This window comes from Aquila chrysaetos, chromosome 12, assembly GCF_900496995.4.
Source record: "Aquila chrysaetos chrysaetos chromosome 12, bAquChr1.4, whole genome shotgun sequence".
NCBI classification, from domain to species: domain Eukaryota; kingdom Metazoa; phylum Chordata; class Aves; order Accipitriformes; family Accipitridae; genus Aquila; species Aquila chrysaetos.
Window position 1 is genome coordinate 3,947,247 of NC_044015.1, and position 23,154 is coordinate 3,970,400.

Here is a 23,154-nt window from a genome sequence, read left to right on the forward strand (position 1 = left end):
CCCAAGGCCCTGCTTTCTTGTACCGGTCCCAGAGCGTGGCCGCGTCCTGCTCACCCTCCCCACTGAGGAGAGCAGCGCTGGGGCCATGCTGGAGGAACCTGGCGGAGGCTGCGGGCCCTGGGGAGGAGAGGGGAGGGCTGGGGAAGGGCCCCCCCTGCACCCCGGCTCCTGGCCGTACACCAGAGTGCTTCGTTTCGGCCTGGGGTGTCTTTGGCATCGATGCCTGGGGGCAGTTTTGTCCTGAAACCGGGGAGCGCTGGACCCAATCATACGTGGTTTTGCTGGGAAACGCTTTTGAAGAGCGGGCGGCTGTTGTAGGCTTTTCTGAAGAGAAAACGTTCTGGAGAAAAACCCAAGAAAACAGTGCTTTTGGATCTGTGCCTTCATCAGAAACCCAAAGGACACCAGCCTAACCATCCTCCTCCTCACCCCGCAGCAGCCTCCACTTGAACTTGAACTTGGAAATCTCAGATTTTCCTGTTGGATCTCAGACCTCGGAGCTGCCAGACCCTCCAACGTCCTCCGCTAGCGAGGGATGCCGCTCCCCCACCACGCGTCTGCTTCAGGGGCCTCGAGAGCCTCCCGCCATGCCTTCCCCTTCAGACACTCTCCCTGCCAAGGCACACGTGGCACCTCACAGCCAAAACCAACCTGCTCCGTGGCGATGGCATCCCAGAGATCCCCCAGCCCTCCTGCACAGGGCAGCGTTTGTGCCCCCCGTGGGCGCTTGGGGAGGAGACGTTCCCTCCAATAACTCATCACTTATTAAAAATACCTTCTATGTAGGTAGAAATTATTTCTCCTAAGCCCGATACTGTTCCCCCTGGGGTCTGGTTGCTCCATTTCTAAGCAGCAAGTGCACAGCAGCGTCCTCTCCAGCTCCAGGCTGAGTTGCCAGGAGGTAACCCCAGTAGTCGGGGTGAAACGCTGCGCTGGGAGAGGTTTTCTAGCACTTTCCCCTCCTTGTCACCAACCCCACCAGCTAATTAAACAAAAAGGCAATTAGCCAGTTTGCTAGGCAGGCCAATATGTTAATCAGGCTCCCCAGTGTTCCCTTCCAGTCTGGCAAAAGCCAGTATTGGTGCTAAAAATTCAAATGATTGCTATGGAAACCCCAACAGCTGATAACTCATCCTGTCACACCGAGAGTGCGGGAGGCCAAATCCATCCTGGGTGTAGCTCCACCGCCATCCCGCCGGTCCCTCTCTGCCTGTGACCGGTGAAGGTGGAGAGGACAGATGGGCTGGGGATGTGCCGGGGATTTGGCAGCAACCGTAGCTGCCGGGCGAAGTGGCGTGGGGACAGAGTGGCTTGGGTTTGTGTGAGCTTTCTTACGCTGCAGCTGATGGAGGTGGAGCGATGGCCTCCCGCGATGCTGAAGAGAAGGAAAAAGCAGCAAAATATTTATGCCGTGGAGATGGAGAGTTACATCCCTTTTTGTCTGGAGTCCCTCTTTCCTCGCCCCCGCATGTAACCTCCCTTTAATGCGTTCCTAACTCAGGTAATCCTCTTCACCCCGCAGAGCTTCAGCTTCCCAACTCGCTGGGACAAAACGAGGGGAGTTTGGCCCTTCCTTCCTGCACCAGGTTGGAAGGAATCCTCCCCAAACCAAACCGTGCGCGGGGTCTTCTCTGGTGCTGCGCAGCCGTTCCGAATCCTTCGGCCGGATCATCCCGGACGAGGCATCAACGCCACGGCCCAGGGAGGCCGCTGAGGCTCCCCAGAGGGACCTCGATGGCCCCCGGGGTCCCAGCCGGAGCCCGTCAGCCCTGGTGCTGCAGGATGAGGCCCCGTCCCCGGTGTAGCTCCGTGAGCCCACCCCCCGGGACCCCCCGGGACTTGGTGCAGTGACGATGAGGGCACGGCCAGGGCACGCCTCGGTGCCCGAACTCTCTCGCTGCATGACAGACCCGGAGGGGAGGAGGGGGAGGCCCGGACCGGCCGCGGGGCTCCGCCGGTTCCCCCCGCTCCGCTGCCCCCGGCCCCGCCGCGGAGGGCGCCGGGTTCCTCCCCGCCCGCAGGGGGCGCTGTAGCGCCGGCGCCCCCCCCCACCCATTTACGCCCCGGCTGGCGCATGCGCAGCGCTGGGACCCTGCGGGACCGGGGAGGGCGGGGGGCGCCGGGCCACGGCAGCGCCCGACCGGTGTTGGCGGGGAGCGACCGGGTGGGGCCCAACGGTGGCCGGTGCTGGTGACCGGGCCGGGGCTGATACCGGACTCTGCCCTACCGCCTCTTCCTGGGAGCCGAGACCCCGGGCTGCCCTAGTGGCCCCGGGGCTCACCGCCCGGCAGTAGCCGTACCGACTCCGGTCCCCCGGGGCCGGTCCTCACCCGAGTTACCGGCAGCAGGTGGGGAAGCCTTTCTCCCCCGCTGCGGCCGGGGCAGACCCAAGGCAGGGCGGGGCAGGAGCTGCCGGTCCCAGCTCCCCCGCAGGCCCCGGTACAGCCCCGGTGCGAGGCCACGTGGTCCCGCCCCGGCGGAATAACCCTCCCAACCATAGAGCATACCGGCCGCTGAGGGCTAGAGAGGCGCGGCGGCGCATGCGCCTTGGGTGCCGGCTGCGCAGGTTCCGCCCCCCGGCCGGCGCCGTCGTATAAGAAGGGGGCGGTTGACGTCAGCGTTCTCTTCCGCCCGCTCTGCGCTCGCCAGCGAGACAGGGCTGTCGCCGCCGCCATTGCTGTAACCCCCCCGCCCCGGAGAATCCACCGCCATCCGCCACCATGGTGAGACCCCGCGTCCTGCCGCTACCCCGAGGGGGGTGAGCGGGTACCGTGCTCGCCGCGTCCGTGGGGATGGCTGCCCCGGGAGGGCTGGGGGGGTTTGTGGCGGTGGTAGGGGCCTGCTGGGCTGGGTTGGGCCGCTGCTGAGGGGAGAGGGGTGGGGCTGGAAAGCGTGCCGGGGCGGGGAGGGCACAGTCCCCGGTGGGACTTGGGGCCCTTGCCCGGCTTGTGGGGCTCGGCGGCCCTGGGGGTCTGTGCCAGCCCCCGTAGGGCCCTGCTTTCCCAGTGCTGGGGCTGCTGTGGCCGTGCCGGTGGAGCCTGCCGCACGGGGAGGGGGAGCGGCGGCGGTGATGTGGCACCGGGGTGGTGTTGACGTCGGGAACGGGCCTTTGCGGTGGCCAGCGGTTGCCTTATGTAACGCTGCGGCCCGGGCGGGGGCAATCATAGCGGCGCACCGGGCTGTCACCCACCTGCTGGGGAACAGCGACCGAACGAGGGTTCGGTTTTAGCGGGGGCTTGCCTCCAGGAACCGTTGACGCTGCCGCAGTTTGTAGGACACTGAGCCAGAGAAGGAGCATGCTGGGTGCTTGGGCTGCGGGGCCCAGGCTCCTCTGCTTGTAATGCCGCTGTCTGCGGTGCCCTTGCCGTGGGTTGTCTTGTAACACGGGCTGCACAGGCAGAATTGATGTTGCTGTGACTATGGCAGGTATTTGTGGTGTTGGTCAGGCTTCTTGGGATTGCCAAAGCCGTTTCTATATACCCTGTGTTTTTCTCTTTCCCCCGCCCCCTTCTCTCATTCTTCAAGGTGAACTTCACAGTAGACCAGATACGGGCCATCATGGACAAAAAGGCCAACATCAGAAACATGTCTGTGATTGCCCACGTTGATCACGGCAAATCAACCCTGACTGATTCTCTGGTATGCAAAGCTGGTATCATCGCCTCTGCCCGTGCGGGGGAGACCCGTTTCACCGACACAAGAAAGGATGAGCAGGAGCGGTGCATTACCATCAAATCAACGTGAGTTCCCTGCCTTCATGCCACTTCTGTGCTCCTACTGCGTGGTCTGAGCTCAGGGGGCTTTGAGTCCTCCACTGGCTTGTTCGTGAGATGAAAGACGGCGGCGTCAGGCTTTCTCTAGTCTAGTTCAGAAGCTCATCTCTTGCTCGTGAGGATTGCTTAAATGAAAGAGCAAGTATTGATTGGCTTCTGGTGAATCACGGAGCACTACCTTGGGGGCTACTGGGAAGTAGATGTGCAGCAGGAGCTTCAGCTTTCCATTTTAACACTGGGACTGTTGGATGTGGCTGATGTCCGCTGGAGTCCCGCGGATGCGGTGCGGAGACTGTTTTGGGAGCATCTCTGGCAACGTACCTGGCAGCTGTGTCACCATGGGTGGTTTGAGGACCCTGAGGGGCATGAAAAGGGATCAAAAAGGTAGTTGGGCCAAGTAGAAAAAGCATAAATCCTTGTTTGAAAGAAATGGAACCCTCTTTGGGTGCTTTAAATTGCACAGAGTTAGAAGAGGTTATGATTTCAGAAGAGTGTAGGAAGGGCAGATTTTAGCCTGCGCTCCTGGTTATCTCCCACACTGGCCTCCCAGGAATACGCTTCAGGAAGTCCTTAAGCCCAGGCACAGCTGTCTGTGTGGGATAAAAGGCTGTTTCTAAGCATTGGGGAGGAGTAATGTGTAGATAATAATTCTGATAGTTTTTCTTCTATTTCAGAGCTATTTCCCTATTTTATGAGCTCTCTGAAAATGATTTGGCCTTCATCAAGCAGAGCAAGGATGGTTCTGGTTTCTTGATCAATCTGATTGACTCTCCTGGGCACGTGGACTTCTCTTCAGAGGTCACTGCTGCTCTTCGTGTCACTGATGGTGCCCTGGTTGTTGTAGACTGTGTCTCTGGTAAGGTTTTCTGCAGCCATATGCAGCTGGAATGTGTGCTGGGTGAGTTGGAAAACAAGGATAACTAATTCCCCTGTGTTTGGCAGGCGTGTGCGTGCAGACAGAGACTGTGCTGCGTCAGGCCATTGCTGAGAGGATCAAGCCTGTCCTGATGATGAACAAGATGGACCGAGCACTGCTGGAGCTGCAGCTGGAGCCAGAAGAGCTGTACCAGACCTTCCAGCGCATTGTGGAAAACGTGAATGTCATTATCTCCACGTATGGAGAAGGAGAAAGTGGCCCCATGGGAAATATCATGGTAAGTGGGAGGCTGCGAACGCTGTGTTGGAAATAATCCCCTTTAGCGAGATGAAGCAGTTGCCTCCTTAGTTGTTCTTTCCTATCTCAAGTGGAGAAGTGAGAGTAGAATAACAAAGATGCCCATACTACCCAGGCTTGCGCTGGTTTGGAGCTCTCGCTAGCTTTTCTCTGAAATCCTCTGGTAGTTCAAGGCTTGAGCAAATAAAGACTATAAATACAAGAAAGTATTTTCTCTCTTTACCAAGGGTGCCCTTGTTTTGTAGGACACCTTCTTGCCCACATCACATCTGTGATGTCAGGTGATGCGAGATCCTAGGCTCCTACGCAGCATCCCTCCCCCGGCTGTCTTCTGAAATGGAAGGCCAGTAGGTGTTTGCCAGTCCCTGCGCTCCGAGCACCGTTCCCCGCTGGGTTCCTGGGTAGCGAGCAGGGCTTTCGGTTCTGAGAAAAAGCTTGCGCTTTGTTCCCGTTGAGCACTCTCCTGCATGCTGCAGGTTTTCCTGTATTGCTGATCCTCCCCGTGAAGGACAGGAATCTTACCTGCACGCAAATCTGCACAGCTGCTGAGCTGTCTTGAGTATGTAGTTGGTCAAAGTGATGAAAAACCAATCTAGTTCTGCGCTACAAAGCTAAAATGGTGGGGGTGTGGCCAGGCTGTCACAGAACTGCTCGAGAGTCCTATAGTCCTGGAGCTCCATCTTCAAACTCTTTTCGTACTTGAGTGTTGTTTGGGACGGAGTAGGCTGACTGCTGTAACGCTCTGTGCCTGTAAGAGCTGTGGCTGTTCCTCTGCAACCCAGCTCTCCTGTTCCCTTTCAGATTGATCCGGTGCTTGGTACTGTTGGCTTTGGTTCTGGCCTGCATGGCTGGGCTTTCACTCTGAAACAGTTTGCTGAAATGTACGTTGCAAAGTTCGCTGCCAAGGGTGATGCCCAGCTGAATCCATCTGAGCGTGCCAAGAAAGTAGAAGACATGATGAAGAAGCTGTGGGGAGACAGGTGAGGAGTTGTGGCTGTTGATTTTAATTCCAAATCAGCTCTGTGTGGCTGCAACCTGATGCTGTATAAGATTGGTAAGGAGGGAGGAGGTGGTTGTGCCTGCTTATGGCCCTGGCTCAATGACTTGGTGCAGGTGCTAGCAAAAGAACTGTTTCCCATGAAATCTTTGCAGAATAGGAAATACCCAGATAAATGGGGAGGGGACAGTGAGGTGGCAATGTGAGTTTAATGCATTTTGGTGAGCTCTGAAAACCTGAAAGTGATGGGGGAGCGTATGAAGATGGTTCTTACTGAGCGGCTCCTTCTTCTGGCTGGAGCAAGCAAAACAAGTCATGCTTCTGTAGCTGAACTGAGTGTTGATACTTGTCTGAATCGATTCTTTCTCCAGATATTTTGATCCTGCTACTGGCAAGTTCAGCAAATCTGCTACCAGCCCTGATGGAAAGAAACTGCCCAGGACCTTCTGCCAGCTCATCCTTGACCCCATCTTCAAGGTCAGTTCTCTAGTGTTTAGCCCTTTCTGATGCCTTACGCTCTCTGGTTCAGTTACAGTGAGTGATGATGGAAAATTTCTTCACTTTGACCTGACTTGTCTGATTGAAGAAATTTAAATATCTGACACAAGCCTAACTTGTTACTCTGTGTGGGCAGGGAGGCTGGTAGTAGATATTGTGCAGGCAAGTATGTGTCTGAGCCTCCAAATGGATTCAACTGGGTGATGAGCAAGAACAGAGATTCTTTGAGACACTTGTGCCGCTGCTTCAAACTGGGTCACCGGCAACATTCATGACTGCTGCTGTTGTTCTAGGTTTTCGATGCAATCATGAACTTCAAGAAAGAGGAGGCGGCTAAACTGATTGAGAAACTGGACATCAAGCTTGACAGCGAAGATAAGGATAAAGAGGGCAAACCCCTGCTGAAGGTGAGATTGATCTGAAGTGTCTGTGGGGAGGAGATGAGTAACTGTGTAGCTCCAACTGGGTCAACTTACTAAGTGCCTACTAATGCTGCTTGGGTGGGAAGGTGCTGTTGGCAGCTTGGAGGTTGGGGAGGCAAGGGAAGGTTAACTGCCAGGTTGTGAACAATCTGACTGGGTCTTGCTCCTCTGATCTCTGCTCAGGCCGTGATGAGGCGGTGGCTGCCTGCTGGAGATGCCCTGCTGCAGATGATCACTATTCACCTGCCTTCTCCTGTCACAGCCCAGAAGTACCGCTGTGAGCTGCTCTACGAGGGACCCCCTGATGATGAGGCTGCCATAGGTATGATGAGGTGCTGCTTTGCTGCCAGGCATCCCTTCGCATAAGTGCTCCAACACACCCGTAGCCATCTTGTTCTCCAAGAACACAGCTCGGTAGCTACTGTAATTCTTGATTCTGTAGCTTTTGTAGTATGGATGAAACAAGCTTACGAGCTTTGCTCGGGAGTACTGAGCTACCTAAGTGACTGGAGAGTAGCTGGGGTATATGTCAAGGGCTCAGGCTGAGCCTGTATTTGTTGAAAAGATCTCTCGGTGATGCGATCTTTCTCTCTGGTGGGCTGGCCAGCTAGCCGGACAGAAGTGAAGGGACTGGGACAATAGTGGATACAGGTCTCATGTTGGGATTTGGGGTGAGTTGAGGGGACAGGGCACATATACCAAATGCGGGAAATGGTACTGAACTAAGTTGGTCTCTCTCCCTCCTCCCAGGTATTAAGAACTGTGACCCCAAAGGCCCCCTGATGATGTACATCTCTAAAATGGTGCCAACCTCTGACAAGGGACGTTTCTACGCTTTTGGACGTGTCTTCTCTGGTCTCGTCTCGACTGGCTTGAAAGTCAGAATCATGGGACCAAACTACACACCTGGCAAGAAGGAGGATCTGTACCTGAAGCCGATTCAAAGGTCAGTCCTGGCTGGGGTGTGCTCTGTGGTTCAGATTTGTGGTTCTAGTACTGTCTTGGGGTCTCTTCTCGTCTCTGAGGCCAGGCAAGGTGCTTGGCTGTGGACTTCAAGTCTGCTACTGAACTCCAGGATACTGCCTGGTGGGACTGCCTCTTTTAAACCTCATTAAAACAACTTCCTCTCTTGCCAGGACCATTCTCATGATGGGCCGCTATGTTGAACCCATCGAGGACGTGCCTTGTGGAAACATTGTTGGTCTGGTTGGTGTCGACCAGTTCCTTGTGAAGACTGGAACCATCACCACCTTTGAGCACGCTCACAACATGAGAGTCATGAAATTCAGTGTCAGCCCTGTCGTGCGTGTGGCTGTTGAAGCCAAGAACCCAGCTGACCTGCCCAAGCTGGTCGAAGGACTGAAACGTCTTGCCAAGTCTGACCCTATGGTGCAGGTGAATGTCCGAAATGGTTTCAGGGACAGGAGAAACCCTGGTCCTGCTGGCACAGGAGGCTTCTGCCTCTAATCATGATTGCACTGGGGGTGCTGGCAGAAGAATCTTGAATTGAGTATCAATCCCAGCCCTACCAGAGTGGGAAGGAATACTGTGTTTCACCTTGGGGTTGGTGCTGAGTCATCCCCAGATCAGTGGAAAGAGCATGTAAAAGTAGCTCTGTGAGTCAAAGACAAAAATCAGAGGCAGTCACTAGTATTTTATTTTATGTGCAAGAGCTTTTGTTGCATTGCAGTCGAAAGCCTCACCTGCTGTATAAATGCTCTTTTCAGTGCATCATTGAGGAGTCTGGGGAGCACATCATTGCTGGTGCAGGGGAGCTGCACTTGGAGATCTGCCTGAAGGATCTGGAAGAGGACCATGCGTGCATTCCTATTAAGGTAGAGGGGCTGCAGCAGCAGAGCTGTTGGTGAGCTCTGAGCGGGTATCTGATGAGCTGCGGTTTGGTTGGTGCCTCACTGTTCTTCTCTGCTCTTCGTCACCACAGAAATCGGATCCTGTTGTGTCATACCGTGAAACAGTCAGCGAGGAATCCAACGTGATGTGCCTTTCCAAGTCCCCCAACAAACACAACAGGCTGTACATGAAGGCCCGGCCCTTCCCAGATGGCTTGGCCGAAGATATTGACAAGGGTGAGGTCTCTGCTCGTCAGGAGCTGAAGCAACGAGCTCGTTACCTGGCTGAGAAGTATGAGTGGGATGTCACCGAAGCCAGGAAAATCTGGTGCTTTGGTCCCGACGGCACCGGTCCCAACATCCTGACCGACATCACCAAGGGAGTGCAGTACCTGAACGAGATCAAGGACAGCGTGGTGGCTGGCTTCCAGTGGGCAACAAAGGAGGTAGGGGCAGTGCCTGGCTCTGGTTATGGTGGGGCTGGGATCGCTCCGGGGCAGGCGGTGTGCAGCATCATAAACAGCTTTCTTTTCAAAGACATTTTGGGGAAAAACTGTCATGTACAGTGCAACACGTCTGTAATTCGGAAGGATCTTTTAGGATAAATGAAACTTGGTGACAGCTGGAGTGAAGATGTCATATCAGTTTAGACACAAAACACAACCTCAGGACAAAAAGCTTTCTCCCAGGACTGCAGAGAAATTAATCATGGCTGCATGTACTTCAAATTTTTAAAAAAATTTAAAAGCTTATTAAAAGCTTTTCTGAGAGCAGAATGCAACAACAGGGACAGAAACTATTAAGATGAATAACACAACTGGCATCAGAAGAAAATGAAAGTTGCTCTGAGAGCCTCAGCAAAGATCTGGCCTTGTTTACCAATTATTTTTTCAGGACTAGACAGGAGATGACTCCAAAATAACAAGTTGACAGGTAGACTGGGAACAGCAACGAGAGCGGGTTTTTTCCTGTTTACTTTTTTTTTTAAGTTAGTGTCAGTCTGAAGAAGAAGAAGCCATGCCAACAACTTTTTTCGTCCCAGTAGTGTGAAAAACTTCTTTTGCTGGCCAAATTCTTGGGTTCTTATGCAGCACCGTAAATATGTGTCAGCACTCCTGCTGCTGATGTGAACCTTGGAGCTGTTGTGTGAAGCTACTGCTAAGAATGGTTTCAGTGCCTGAAGCCTTCTCAGAGGAGCTGCAGTGGTGACTTGGTGGCAGGAGCAGCTGGCTCTTGGGCCCTAGGCAAAGGAGATGACTTGCCGCGTGGCTCCTTGCTCTGCCAAGTGGGCTCTTGTGCTTCCTGCTCTGGAACCCGCTTCCAAGGAATGCCCGCCCGTAAGCCGAGGGGCTGGAGCCTTCTGGTAGGGAACGCCAGCTGTCCCCTGGCAGGGTGTTGGCTGACCCCCTGCTCTGCTTTTCCAGGGGGTCCTGTGCGAGGAGAACATGCGTGCCGTGCGTTTTGATGTGCATGATGTCACCCTGCATGCCGATGCTATCCACCGCGGAGGCGGACAGATCATTCCCACTGCCAGGAGATGCCTGTACGCCTGTGTGCTCACCGCTCAGCCCAGGCTCATGGAGCCCATCTACCTTGTGGAAATCCAGGTGAGGAACCTCTCCTCAGCCCGGAAAACCTTGTGTGAAGAAAACGTGAGCGGGTGGTTTGCGGTCCTGACACCTCTCTCTTGCAGTGCCCGGAGCAGGTGGTGGGTGGCATCTACGGTGTGCTGAACAGGAAACGTGGCCACGTGTTTGAGGAGACCCAGGTGGCCGGCACCCCCATGTTCGTGGTCAAGGCCTACCTGCCTGTCAACGAGTCCTTTGGTGAGTGTGCTGGTCCCGGGCGCTCCCCTGGGTGTTCGGCGGCTCCCGGGAGCTTGGTACCAACCCTGGGAAGGAGGGGGATCCTTTGTGTCCGGCTCTTTGACCACAACGATTGTAGAATCACTTAGGTTGGAAAAGACCTTTTAAGATTGAGTCCAACCGTTAGCCCAGCGCTGCCAAGTCCACTAAACCCATCCCTCAGTGCCACATCTACACGTCCTTTAACTACCTCCAGGGATGGTGGCTCAACCATTTCCCCAGGCAGCCTGTTCCGGTGCTTGACAGCCCTTTCGGTGAAGAAATTCTTCCCAATACCCAATCTAAACCCCCCCTGGCGCAACTTGAGGCCGTTTCCTCTTGTCCCACCACTTCTTACTTGGGGAAAAGAGACTGACATCACAGAATGGTTTGGGTGGGAAGGGACCGTTCAAGGTCACCTAGTCCAACCCCTTGCCATGAGCAGGGACACCTTCAACTAGAGCAGGTTGCTCAGAGCCCCGTCCAACCTGACCTTGAATGTTTCCAGGGATGGGGCAGCTACCGCCTCTCTGGGCAACCCGCGCCCGTGTTTCTCCACCCTCATTGTAAAAAATGTCTTCCCTGCACCTAGTATTAATCTCCACTCTTTTAGTTTAAAACCATTACCCCATGTCCTGCTGTTAGAGCCCCTGCTGAAGAGTCTGTCCCCATCTTCTGAGCCCTCTTGAAGTCTGGAGAGGCTGCAGTGAGGTCTCCCCGGCCCCTTCTCTTCTCCAACCCCAACTCCCAGCCGTTCCCCTGGGAGAGGTGCCCTGGGGTTGCCATCTCTGGGCTTTTGGGTGCTGCTCTGGGTCCCTTTGCTCTAGATGTGTCATTGGTGGCCTGGCACACGGTTTCTGCTAGAAGTGATGCCAAATTACGCCCGTTCCCCTTTCCACCTCACCCCTTCTCTTCTTCCTCGCAGGTTTTACAGCGGATTTAAGGTCCAATACGGGAGGCCAGGCTTTCCCCCAGTGCGTCTTCGACCACTGGCAGATCCTGCCCGGGGATCCCTTCGACAGCGCCAGCCGTCCTTGCCAGGTGGTGGCCGAGACCCGCAAACGCAAAGGGCTGAAGGAAGGCATCCCCGCCCTCGACAACTTCCTCGACAAACTCTAATTAAACTCGTTGGACTCTTGGGGAGGGGAGAATTAATTAAATTAGCGTTAAGGCCCGTGCAAAGGGGGAGATGCCCGTGACCACCATCTCTTTGCATTGTTAATTAATCGGTTTCATAGAGATTTGAGACTTTAAATGAGGGGGAGGGGGGGGGAAAAAAAGCCTTATAGGTTTCTGTGTTGCACATGACTCATCTTTGCCATTGTAACTAAAACATTTCCACTAGATTTGCCCAATTCTGTATTTATTTGACACAAAAAGCAGTTTTGCAGAAGGTCGGGGAGGGGGGAGGAGGGGCCGCGCTCCTTCCATTTCTCTCCAAACTGGTGTAAAACGATGCAAAATGAGGAAAGGGGGGGGGGGGGGGGAGGAGGAAGCCAGCCTGCAGTGTGACTGTCCGTCGTGCCCATCGCCCGCCTGTATTAGTGCCACTGGAATTAATAAAAATTGGATAATGGTGACCGATGTGCTTCGGGGGCTGCTTTCCCAGGCGGAAATAGGGCGCCCCCTTGCGGGCGGGAGGACCGAGGGGAGAAACGCTGCTATGGGGTGGGGGTAACACCAGCGCGCTCCGCCCACCCTCCGCGCGACGCCCCGCCCCGCCGTTCGGCGGGGCGGGGCGTCGCGCGGAGGGTGGGCGGAGCGCAAAAAAAAGTGGGCGGAGCCGGCAGCAGTGGTGGAATGCGGCGGCGGCGACGCGGGCGGCGGCGGCGGCCCAGGTTGGGGGGGGGGGGTTTGTGTGTGGGTTGTGGGGGCTGTGGGGCGGGGAAGGGGCTGTGGGGTTGGGGTTATGGGGCGAGGAGGGGGTTTAGGGGCCTGTGGGAGCGGGAGACGGCCCGAATTTGGCGGGGTGGGGGGTTGTGAGGGGTGGGATGGGGCTGTGAGGGATGGGGGGGGGGGTGTGTGAGGGATGAGGCGGGGTTGCGTGGGGCCTGTGGGGTAGGGAGGGATTGTGGGGGGATTGGGATGGGGGGGGCTGTGGAATGGGGGGTTGTGGGGCAGTGGGGGATCGGGATGAGGGGGGTGTGGAGGCTATGGGGCGGGGGGGGGGCAGCGGGGTGTCGCTGGCTGCGTTTGGGGGGTCCCTCCACCACAGCCGGGTGTCGCTGGCTGCAGTGACAAGAGGTTTGGGATCAAGCATGGCCCACAAGCCTGGGGCCCACCCAGCCACCGCCCCTATTCCCTTCTCTTTCCCCCCAGGGTGTCCCCACCAGGGCCAGGGTGGGTGGGGGGTTCCCACGGGCCTTGGGGCATGATAAGACCGGGGGGGGGTGTCCCTGGGACTAAATCTGCGGCTCAGCCCTGGCCGCCCCACGGCACAGCACGGCATGGGGCTGCGCTGCTTTGGGGGTCCCTGCCCTCTGTCGCTGTGGGGGGACAGGGTCCCCGTGCTGGGTCCTGGCCCCGAGCTGCCACAGCAGGTCTGTTGTTGGTGTTGGCCTGCGGCTCCCAGGGCATAAACCCCCACTTTTGGTGCTGCAGGTGCTGATCCCTGGCTGCCCCCCCGGCGTTCCCCTCCGCTCGCAGGGTCGGAGCGGTTTCAGCTCCGTGAGGGCCCCGCAGCCATGTCCACCTTCCGTCAGGAGAGCGTGGAGGACTTCTATGAGATGGGGGAAGAGCTGGGCAGGTGAGTGACATCCCGCTGCACTCCCGGGGGGGCTTCCATGGCTGTACCCCCTGCCCAAGCACCGGGGGCTTCCATGGCTGCACCCCTTGCCCAAGCACTGGGCTGGGAGCTTCACCTGGCTGCTGCAGCCCTCGTGGTGTCCCCGTGACGGTAACATCCCCTGTGCCACCTCTGTGGCTACCTGCAGGCGGTGGGTCTGCAGGCCAGGTGCTGTGCTGAGAGCCAGGCACCTCTAGCAGCTCTCTATTAAAAAAAACGGTGTTAATTAGTGTTAAACTCTACCCTATATCAGGGCAGGCCTAGCAGCTCCCTGCAGAGCTCCCATCCTGTCCGTGTTTGGCCAGGGCTGCCGGGCTGGTGCTGGCGGCTTCCGGCCCTTCTCGGTTGCTGCCGCCCGGTTCTGCGCCTGCGGGACAGATCTGGGGGTGAATCACTGCATGCAAATGGGATTTAATCATCCGGGATGCAAAGGCGGTGGCGGTGGGGGGGGTGTGGGCTGGGTTTGGATCCTCCAGCGCTGCCTCAGCCACGCCAGCCCCATGCCGGCGCTCCGGGACTCGGGGTCTGCTGCAGCCATGGCTGCCTGGGCACAGGGCTCCCTGGGGGGGCTCCCTCTTGGGCAGTGGGAAATAACTGTGCAGCGGAAACATTTTGGGTGGTTTTAGTGTTTTATTTAAAAGAGGGGGAGCTTCCAGGGGCTTGCTCTGGGTCCCCTTCGCTTTCGGAGCTGCGCTGTAGCTCTGGTCCAGTGTGAGCCATGGGGATGGATGTGGTGCCCGGGGGCTGGATCCCACCTGGGCAAGGCTGGTCTGTGCCCCGGGGGGAGCTGTGGGTGGCCCCGGACGTATAAAGAAGTCTTGGGTCCGGGTGTGCGCGGAGGCCAGTGACGGAGGCCAGTGACGGGGACCGCACGTCACCGTGTGCTGGCAGGGATGGCCAATGGCCGGGGCAGCGGGGAGGGAGCAGCCTGGGGACGTGGGACAGATCCGGTCCTCTGGGAGGGGACGGTGTTGAGGGGCCCTTGTGCATCCTGGCAGAGGGGCGGCAGGGGGCTCGGCCGCGGCGGGGAGGGACAAGGGTTGGGATCCTGCCGTAGCAGCGATGCCGGTGTCGGCAGAACCCGGCTCCCTGAAGTGCTCGTCGATGCCCGGAGCCCTGCCTCCCCCGGCCCCTGACTGAAGCATGCTTTGAACTGACGGTTACTCTTATTTCAGCCATTTCTGCCCCTCCACCCACCTTCCCCATCAGAGCTTTATGGTCCCCTGGGACCACCAGGCTCTGGGGCTCTCTCCTGGGAGCAGCTTGGGGGTTCCTGGCTGGAAACGGGGGCCGATGGGCATCTCCCACCCCCGGCAGTCACAGCAGCACCAGAACAGCCCAGAGAGTGTCAGCAGCTGCTGCATCCCTGGGAGGAATTTCTTTCCTCCATCCTGGGCAGCGCTGGGGTTTACATGCCTGCTCCGGCGGTACCAGGCTGTGTAAACCCTGGGAGCGTGTTGGGAGCACGCAGGCGTGATCAGCCGCGTATGGGAGGACCCCGATTCCTGACAGTCCTGGGCAAAACCATGTGTCCTTCTGCGCAGCGCAGCGTCCCTGCACGCAGCGTCCCTCATCCTTGTGCCGGTGCTGACCCTGCTGCCGAGCACACGCCGGCACGTATGATGTAGGAGATCATCTCCTCACCTCCTCCCTGCATCCTGCAGCGGCCAGTTTGCCATTGTACGAAAATGCCGGGAGAGGAAAACGGGTCTGGAGTACGCAGCCAAATTCATCAAGAAGCGTCGGCTGTCGTCCAGCCGTCGGGGCGTGAGCCGGGAGGAGATCGAGAGGGAGGTGGACATCCTGCGGGAGATTCAGCACCCCAACATCATCACGCTGCACGACATCTTCGAGAACAAGACGGACGTAGTGCTGATCCTGGAGCTGGTCTCGGGTGGTGAGCTCTTTGATTTCCTGGCTGAGAAGGAGTCCCTGACGGAGGAGGAGGCCACCCAGTTCCTCAAGCAGATCCTGGATGGGGTGCACTACCTGCACTCCAAGCGCATCGCCCACTTTGACTTGAAGGTGAGGTCTGGGAGGTGCAAACACCCTGTGCTTGGCAGCTGGGGAGCTGGGACAAGCATCCAGGTGCCTGCGGAGCAGTGGGGCTGGCTCTGGGATCTCTCCCTGCTTGAGGCATGTGTCCTCTCCTTCGAGGAGAGGAGTCCAGGGCAGCACAACGCTCTCATGGGTGAGTGTGTGGGGGTAAATGCCGTCTCCTTTTCCCCTGCAGCCGGAGAACATCATGCTGCTGGACAAGAATGTACCAAACCCTCGCATCAAACTCATCGACTTCGGGATCGCCCACAAGATTGAAGCTGGGAATGAATTCAAGAATATATTTGGGACCCCGGAGTTTGTAGGTGAGACCTGGCTGGCGGTGTTCCTGTGGGGCTCCTCTGGGCTCTGAAAGCTTTGGCTTAACCCCAGAGAGATGCCCAAAGCCCTGGTGCGGCAGGCTGGGCAGCTGCTGGGATGTGTCCATGGGGACAGGCTTCTTTCCCCCAGAATAAGCCTGTTTTCTCCCCTCTTTCCTTCTAAAGCCCCAGAAATTGTGAACTATGAACCCCTGGGGCTGGAGGCCGACATGTGGTGAGTTAGTCCCTTCCCAAGCACCTTCCAGTGGCGCCAGCGGCCGGTCCTCGGGACTGGGGTCGTGCTGGTGTATCTCCCCTCTTGCTGAAAGCGCAGGGAGAGGGGACCGATGGCGCTCTGTGGGGCTTCAGCCTCATCTTCCTCTCTCTTCCAGGAGCATCGGGGTCATCACTTACATCCTGTGAGTATAAGGGGAGTCTGGGGGAGATGGGCGCTGCAGGGCGAGTCCCCCCGCCTCGGGCCATCGTCTTTTTGGGGTGTCACAACCCACTCTCGCTGCAGGCTGAGCGGAGCCTCCCCCTTCCTGGGGGAAACAAAGCAAGAGACCCTGACCAACATATCTGCCGTCAACTACGACTTCGATGAGGAGTATTTCAGCAACACCAGTGAGCTGGCCAAGGACTTCATCCGCCGCCTGCTCGTCAAGGACCCCAAGTGAGAGACGGAGCAGAGCTGGGCGTGACCCTGGGAGAGAGGACAGTCCGTCCTGCCCGACCCTCCATGTACAGGCAGCTCCCATATCTCCTGCCCATGCTAGGTTTTAGCTCTGAGCCTGCCTGCTGCCAGCCCAGAGGCCTTTCCCCATCCCTGTTGTGCTGCTTGTTTATAAATCCCATTTATCCCGCTGTTTCCCTACTGCTGCTTGTAGGATTTGGTGTTGTGAGACATCTGGAAACCAAAGTCTCTCCCCTGTGTCAGGCATGGGGTGAATTCTGGGATCAGCCTGAGAGTGCAGCAGCTCGGCTGAAAAGGAGGAAAAGGGGTTTGGAAGGGATCAAGGGCTGACCTGAGCACCCAGGACCTTGGCCTGGGGCAGGAACAGTGGTGCTGCATGATCGGACATCAGTTGGGAGGTTGCTGCAGGCTCTTCTGCATGTATTTGCTCTTGGGAGGCTGGCTGAGGGCATGGGAGCTGGATGCGGCCCCTGTCTGGGGTGGCCCCTGAGTACAGTGAGTTTGTCTGGGCTCATCCGTGCCCCAAAGAATGATAGGATCTGAGCAGCTTTTCCAGGACTTTAACAGGGAAAGAGGCAGCAAAGCCTCTGCCCCTTGATTGCAACCTTGCTGTCGTTGCAGGAAGCGGATGACCATTGCTCAAAGCCTGGAACACCCTTGGATTAAGGTGAGAAGTTAAAGAATTGGCACTTTTTGGGTGTCAAACATCCAAGAAGTCGGGGGTGGGTGTTGATGCACTGGCAGCTCTCCGCTGCTTTTCCAACCCCCAGCTGGGGCTGGTTTGATGCCGCTGGTGGCCGTGCTGCCAGGGGACTGTGGGTGGTCGCCGAAGCTGTCTGACTCCCACTGTCCCGGCTGCGCCCCACGCCTGCGGCTGTTCCTCTCCTCAGGTAATCAAGAGGAGGAACGTCCGCAATGAAGACAGCTGCAAGAAGCCTGAGCGCCGTCGGCTGAAGACCACACGCCTGAAGGAGTACACCATCAAGTCCCACTCCAGCATGCCGCCAAACAACACATACATCAACTTTGAGCGCTTCTCCAAGGTCATGGAGGAGGTGGCTGCAGCCGAGGAGAGCCTCCGAGAGCTGGAGAGGAACAAGAAGTCCTTCCAGGAGGACATCGAGGCCCTGCTGTCCATCTATGAGGAGAAGGAGTCGTGGTACAAAGAGGAGAATGAGAGCATCAGCCAGGACCTCCGCCAGATCCGGCAGGAGCTGCAGAAGACGGAGGCCCTGAAGAAGCAGGCGCAGGAGGAGACCAAGAGCGTGGTACAGGTGGCCAACGGCCTCAAGAGGCGTTACCGAAAGCTGGAGAACCACTACGAGGCATTGGCCAAGCAGGTGGCTTCGGAAATGAAGTTTGTCCAGGAGCTGGTGTGGTCCATTGAGCGGGAGAAGCTGCAGAGCGGTGAGGGAGACGGCAGCATCCGCTAGCTCAGCCGGTGCCGGGGTCGGCTGCCCTTGGGCTGAGGTTGGGTCATCCTTCTCGATTCCCCCCCGCTGACCCGCAGCGGCAGGCAGCGCCGAAGGGACCTCAGTGGCTCTGCCCCTTGCTTGCCCGAGGAGCCGGTCCACGGACAGCCTTCGGTAAATGTTCCCAGGCCCTGCTGGGCTCGCGGTGGTGTGCCGGGGACTTGTGCCTCTCTGGAGACCCTCACTTCAGGGGGCTTGAGTTGTGCTCACCTGGGTTTTGGCTTTCTGCTTGTGGCTCTTGCTTGGCTTGCTGTCCACGTGTTCCCTGTGCTCCCCCTGGCTGCTCCACTCGCTGCCGCAGGGCTTGGGGACCAGTTCTCCCCGTCCCACCCAGGGCCTGGCTCTCCGAGGTGCTGCAGCGCCCTGCCTGGCGGGGGGGAGCTTGGTGGGGAGACCCCTCCTCTAAACCCTCGCAGCAGCTCAACGTCTGCCATGCGTGAGCCATGACCAAGGACTGATTCCTGCGTGGTCCAACACGCCGCAGCCCCATGGGTGACCCCGGCCGTCCCCCATTCTCCCCGGGGGCATTGCATCCCCCTGTTCCCCACCCCAGCCCTCGGTCCCACCGGGCGCTCCCCCTTTTAACAAAATAAAGGTTTCCGTGCACCGGGGCGGCCGCCTTGGCTCCTGCCATGGGAGAACGGGTGGTGGGAAGGAGGCAACGACACGCTGGGGGGTGACAGCTCCTCTGCTGTGCCCCCAAATGGTGTTTGTACTCCCATCCAAAAGGGATTTTGTTAATCTGGGAGGAGAAAGGCTTTTTTTTTTGCCTTATCAGCCTCAGTGCTGACAGGCGAGCCCCCTGCGGCCTTGGAGGGGGCTTTGGGGATGGGGCTGGGTTGCAGGATGTTCCTGGGCTGGGGGAGCCCCCAGCCCCTCTTGCCTGGGACCCCGGGGGAGGTCTGGGGGGCTCAGGGAAGGTTGGGGGCTAGTCCTGGGAATTGGAGAAGGTCTGTGGGATTTGAGGAGGTCCCTGGGGCTCAGGGAAGGCCCTTGGTGCGGGGAGGATCCCAGGGTTTCTGTGGAGTCCCTAACCTTTTCCCTAGGGATCCTCCTTTTGCAGGGGACCAGCCAGATCCCATTTTGCATGGGAACAGAGTGGATAAGGAATTAGCCCCAATATTGTCGGGGCCAGGAAGGGCTGCTGGGTTCTGGCATCACCAGGAGATGCGCCGGCGAGCACGGGAGAGCAGCTGGTGGCTGGGGCCAGGGGGCCAGCAGGGGCTGGACCCTGTCCCCTTGCCCCTGGCCTCCTGGGGATGGGGGGAGACGACAAGGTCCCGAATTGCTGCTTTCCGCAGAGCATGCATGAGAGCACCAGGGCCGGCTTTCTGCCGGGAGCATCGAGGGGTTTCCGGCTGCTCACAGCTCCGTGGCGATGGAGCCAAGATCCAGCTGAATTTGATCTGGGGGAATCACCGGCCAAATCCCAGCGGATGGCAGGCGTCCTTCTGGCTCGCCGGCACCCACGACGGGGAGGGCAGCAGCGGGTTTTCCTCCGGCCGAGCTCTAGGCCGAGGGGATTTGCTCAATGTAGGCTTTATTTGTCACTCCAGTGGCCCCCTCCAGCTCCCCGGGGGACCGGGGTGGCAGTGAGATGGGCACAGCCTGGGCAGAGGGGCTGTGCGCGGTGCCCCCATCTGTGCCAGCCGTCGGGCAGCCCCGCGTGCCGGCCGCTGTCTGCTGACGTCCTGCGAGGTGTAGGTTTCATCCCAACCCGCGGGGCATGCGGGCACACGGATAATTTTAGTCTGCCCCGTTTTTCCAGGCCAAGGTGCTTGGCATCCAGGGGTGACGACGTGACCGCGTGGCTGGTGGCATCATCCCAGGGCAGAGCAGGATCTGTGCCGTGGCTCCAGGGTGCTGGACGGAGGCTCCGGCCATGGTGGGGGACACTGGAGCCTGGCTGGGGGGGGGGCCTGGAACCGTCATCCTCCCCCTGGGCACTGCGTCCTGGGGGCTGGAGTTTGGGAGGAAGCTTTGGGGTCCAGATTTGGCTGGAGTCCTGGGCATTTGATCCGCTGTCGCAGAGCTGATTCATCACCAGAGCCGGTGTGTGAAAGGATGTATGGAAATCCTATAGCAACAGTTGTTCTCGAGCTGTGCAAAGTTCACATAGTGCTAAGGCTTCTCAGATGCTCGGCGTGCCGTGGGTTTCTGTTTCACACTCCTGAAAGGCTCTTGGAAGTTGCTGGCCATTCACCCTGGCCGGCACGGCTGTCTCCTCCCCAGCCGCCCGGCAGGTATGCTGCTCTGGAGGGGGTGGTAGCAAGAGATCTCATCGTGGTGGATTCACAAGATAACACCAGAATGTTTCTTAAGAAGTAGAATTCGGGGTGAATTTTGTTGCCACTGCGCTCAAGGGTGACCTGCTTTAGAGGGTTTTAAATTGCAGAGTACTGGCATGAGTTCAGCAGGCTGCACAATGTACCACGTACAGCTGCAAAGAAGGGGGAAAATACCTACCGCTCACCGTGGAGGGGGATTTACTGGGGAGAAAGTGTTCAGGAGATAAATACTGTGAGAACTCAGCTAGTACTAAACACTATAGGAAGTAGGGTGGTGCTTAGAAACGAGGGGGTGTGCTGGTCCCCAGGAGATTTCAGTAATGTGAGGTACTGGGATGTTCTGCCTTGGTTCCCCTCTTTGCAACTGGAGCTAATGCTGCCCTAGGTTGTTTTATATTTTCTGTGGGCAGAGAATACCAAAGCACCTTTTTTAGGCTTTGATTTTTGCTTCCTAGAGGCTGGCTTGAAGCGAGCATGATTTCTTTTCCCTTGTATGTCTTCATGAAAGCAAAATGGTTTTGTACGGCTTATCAGGTGAGGGTTAAACCTATCTGTTAAGACGGGGGAAACCCTGATGGAAATAATATGCCAGATCTTGCTGGAGAGCTGGGGCTGCTTTTTCTTCTGCCGGCGAGCAAAGCTGCAGCTAATCTGTGGGAGACACTCCATGTAACGATGTCAAATGGACTTACAAGGTATCGGTGACAAGTCGCAGCACACTGTCCCTGGCCCGGGCATTCCTCAGCTTTGCCATTGACAAGCGCCCGGCTGTGTAACGGTGTAATTATAGTTTTGTGGGTCTCTCCAGGCATGCACGGGGTTGCACACAAGGAAATATGCCTTTTTATAGCTTGTGGAAGTGTGGGTGATGCCATCAGTATCCGTGTCTCGTTTCTGGCTGTGGCGTCCCTGTTCCGGCCAGACAATCGGAAAATATCGGTGTAACACGAGGACAGGGTAGTGGATCTGACTTGCTGCTGGTCCCACTTCTGGCTGCTTCACGAGGCTGTTTAAGATATCCCTTGAAATAGGCTTGGTGGGTTTTTGGGTGACTTCTTGCTAATCTGTGGCAGCTGCTTTTCTGGACCAATGTTTCTAATTAAGGCATGCTCAAAAATCTTCTAAGTGAGCTGTGCTAACACCACAGCCAAGTTATTTTAGTGCCCAAAAGATCACCACACTCATCCCACGTGAGAGGTTTTGTACTTTAACGTGGTGGACCTTTTACGCGTGGTGCGCCGCATGTGCTTTAGTACATCAGTTTAATGGCACTTCCTATCTTTAGCTGGTGTATTTCGATAGCGGGTTGACAGATCTCAACACGCTCACCTATCTCACCACAGTATTTAAGCTCAATTAGTTACCAGGCACAGAGCGGTGTGGAGAGTTTATTATTAGCTTGGAGCTAGCCGCTAGCCGAGGACAAAGCTGCAACCAGGTCTTCATTCTGGGTTGGTCTCATTTGGAGAAAAGGAGGCTGAAGGGCGACCTCGTTTCTCTCTGCAGCTTCCTGAGGAGGGGATGTGGAGAGGGAGGTGCAGCGCTTTTCTCCCTGGGATCCAGGGACAGGACACGTGGGAATGGTTCAAAGCTGCATCAGGGAGGTTCAGACCAGACATCAGGAAGCATTTCTTTACCAAGAGGGTGGTCAAACACTGGAGCAGGCTTCCTTGAGAGGTGGTTGATGCCCCAAGCCTGTCAGTGTTTAAGAGGCATTTGGACAATGCCCTTAAGAACATTCTTTAACTTTTGGTCAGCCCTGAAGCGGTCAGGCATTTGGACTAGATGATCATTGTAGGTCCCTTCCGACTGAACTATTCTAATCTATTCTACAGCCACGGCGAGCTGCATTTGTCCCCGGCTCACGCAAGTGCAGACGTTGCCCCAAGTGTGCCTGGCGGCAGCGCAGACCAATCTGAGCAGACAGGGCAAAGAGGAGACGACATTTTTTGTGGCGCTTACCGTTGTGCCACTCATGCTTCCCACCAGGCTGCCCAGGTGAAGGTCACCACTTGGCTCACGGGCGGAGGTTCTGCCTAAAAGCCTGGTGAAGGATAGGTGTTGTGTTGTTCATAAAGGGGGAAACTCGGGCAGAGTGTTGTTCTCAAAGTACGTACGTGATAAGCAGGAAGATAAAGGGCTGCCACTCAGTTTTGCTTCAGGAACAATATCCCCATTCCTTCTCAAGCATGTTATGATTTATTTCAGTATTCCAATTGTGTGTGTTTGCCAAATTACTCTTGCGCTATCTTGCTTGGAGTGGGAGGCTTTTTTTGTCTCACTGAAATACTGAGGAAAAAGCCTATCATCAGCAGTAAAACTACTGCCACTGGTATTTTACTTACAGTTTTGCTATAAAGGGAAGATGTGGATGAACAAGAAATCTGTGGACTTTCTACAAACTTACCAGAAGCATTTGCAAAAGCAGAAGCTCCTGTACCTACATTTTAGAGTTGCAATGTGGTACCTGGCACTTTAACACAGGATTTTGCCAAAAGCATATAACCTGCTTGGGGGTGAGCTCCTTTGTGGGACACATTTTGAAGGCAGATTACACAGGGTTATAAAGGACAGCTCCATACAGCACAGATTCCTTACAACTTTTTCACGGCAGGTTAATGAAAAGTCTATTGGTAAATAGACTGCACGTGTGCTCCAAGGACATGTTTAAATGCTGTTTGTTTCAAACTGAAATTAGGATGGCATTGTCAGTACAAATTCCTGAAGGGAGTTTCCCAAGGTAGCACAATTTTAATACGAGGCTGCTACTCTCATTCCCTGAGAAATCCCACCAATTTGCCCTCTGGATTTTAAATCCACACATTGAGCCATTTCCACCTCTTGAGGCTCAGCTAGCTGGAGAATTTAGGACCAAATAACATTCTTGTTTGGATCACAAAAGGCAGAACTAGAGGCTTCTGTCCAAACTTCCCACCTTGGGAGCAGCTGACTATTGTGCAAAACAGGCCATAGTATCTTTACATGCTAATTTGTTTCGAG

General features: G+C 56.6%; 2 protein-coding genes and 1 non-coding gene across 4 annotated transcripts; all 3 read left to right on the top strand.

The window, feature by feature from the left end:
* The first annotated feature begins 2,605 nt into the window (after positions 1–2,605).
* On the top strand, positions 2,606–12,138 carry EEF2 (eukaryotic translation elongation factor 2). Its single transcript, XM_030033301.2, has 15 exons — positions 2,606–2,723; positions 3,526–3,740; positions 4,448–4,629; positions 4,716–4,927; positions 5,749–5,927; positions 6,316–6,421; positions 6,736–6,849; positions 7,048–7,186; positions 7,615–7,810; positions 8,001–8,259; positions 8,592–8,699; positions 8,807–9,160; positions 10,139–10,321; positions 10,408–10,540; positions 11,484–12,138. The coding sequence occupies exons 1-15, from the start codon at positions 2,721–2,723 to the stop codon at positions 11,675–11,677; spliced, it is 2,577 nt and encodes an 858-aa protein (XP_029889161.1). The 5' UTR covers positions 2,606–2,720; the 3' UTR covers positions 11,678–12,138.
* LOC115349721 lies at positions 6,480–6,548 on the top strand. Its single transcript, XR_003926218.1, has one exon. It is a non-coding gene; the product is annotated as a small nucleolar RNA SNORD37 (small nucleolar RNA).
* Positions 12,139–12,293: 155 nt separating the features above from the next.
* DAPK3 (death associated protein kinase 3) lies at positions 12,294–18,477 on the top strand. Of its 2 annotated transcripts, none has more exons than XM_030033368.1 (9): positions 12,294–12,396; positions 13,160–13,304; positions 15,008–15,368; positions 15,577–15,706; positions 15,887–15,935; positions 16,093–16,119; positions 16,221–16,373; positions 17,016–17,061; positions 17,285–18,477. In XM_030033368.1, the coding sequence occupies exons 2-9, from the start codon at positions 13,243–13,245 to the stop codon at positions 17,825–17,827; spliced, it is 1,371 nt and encodes a 456-aa protein (XP_029889228.1). In that variant the 5' UTR covers positions 12,294–12,396; positions 13,160–13,242; the 3' UTR covers positions 17,828–18,477. The 2 variants fall into 2 exon arrangements, with proteins under 2 accessions (XP_029889228.1, XP_029889229.1); XM_030033369.2 differs by having other exon boundaries at positions 12,342–12,389; positions 13,156–13,304.
* The last annotated feature ends 4,677 nt before the right edge of the window (positions 18,478–23,154 follow it).

Coding starts and splice junctions, on each gene's coding strand:
- EEF2 (XM_030033301.2), top strand. Junction 6,422..6,735: donor TCCTTGACCCCATCTTCAAG/GTCAGTTCTCTA, acceptor CTGTTGTTCTAG/GTTTTCGATGCAATCATGAA. Junction 8,260..8,591: donor AGTCTGACCCTATGGTGCAG/GTGAATGTCCGA, acceptor TGCTCTTTTCAG/TGCATCATTGAGGAGTCTGG.
- DAPK3 (XM_030033368.1), top strand. CDS start 13,243: ATGTCCACCTTCCGTCAGGAGAGCGTGGAGGACTTCTATGAGATGGGG. Junction 15,369..15,576: donor TCGCCCACTTTGACTTGAAG/GTGAGGTCTGGG, acceptor TTTCCCCTGCAG/CCGGAGAACATCATGCTGCT. Junction 17,062..17,284: donor TGGAACACCCTTGGATTAAG/GTGAGAAGTTAA, acceptor TCCTCTCCTCAG/GTAATCAAGAGGAGGAACGT.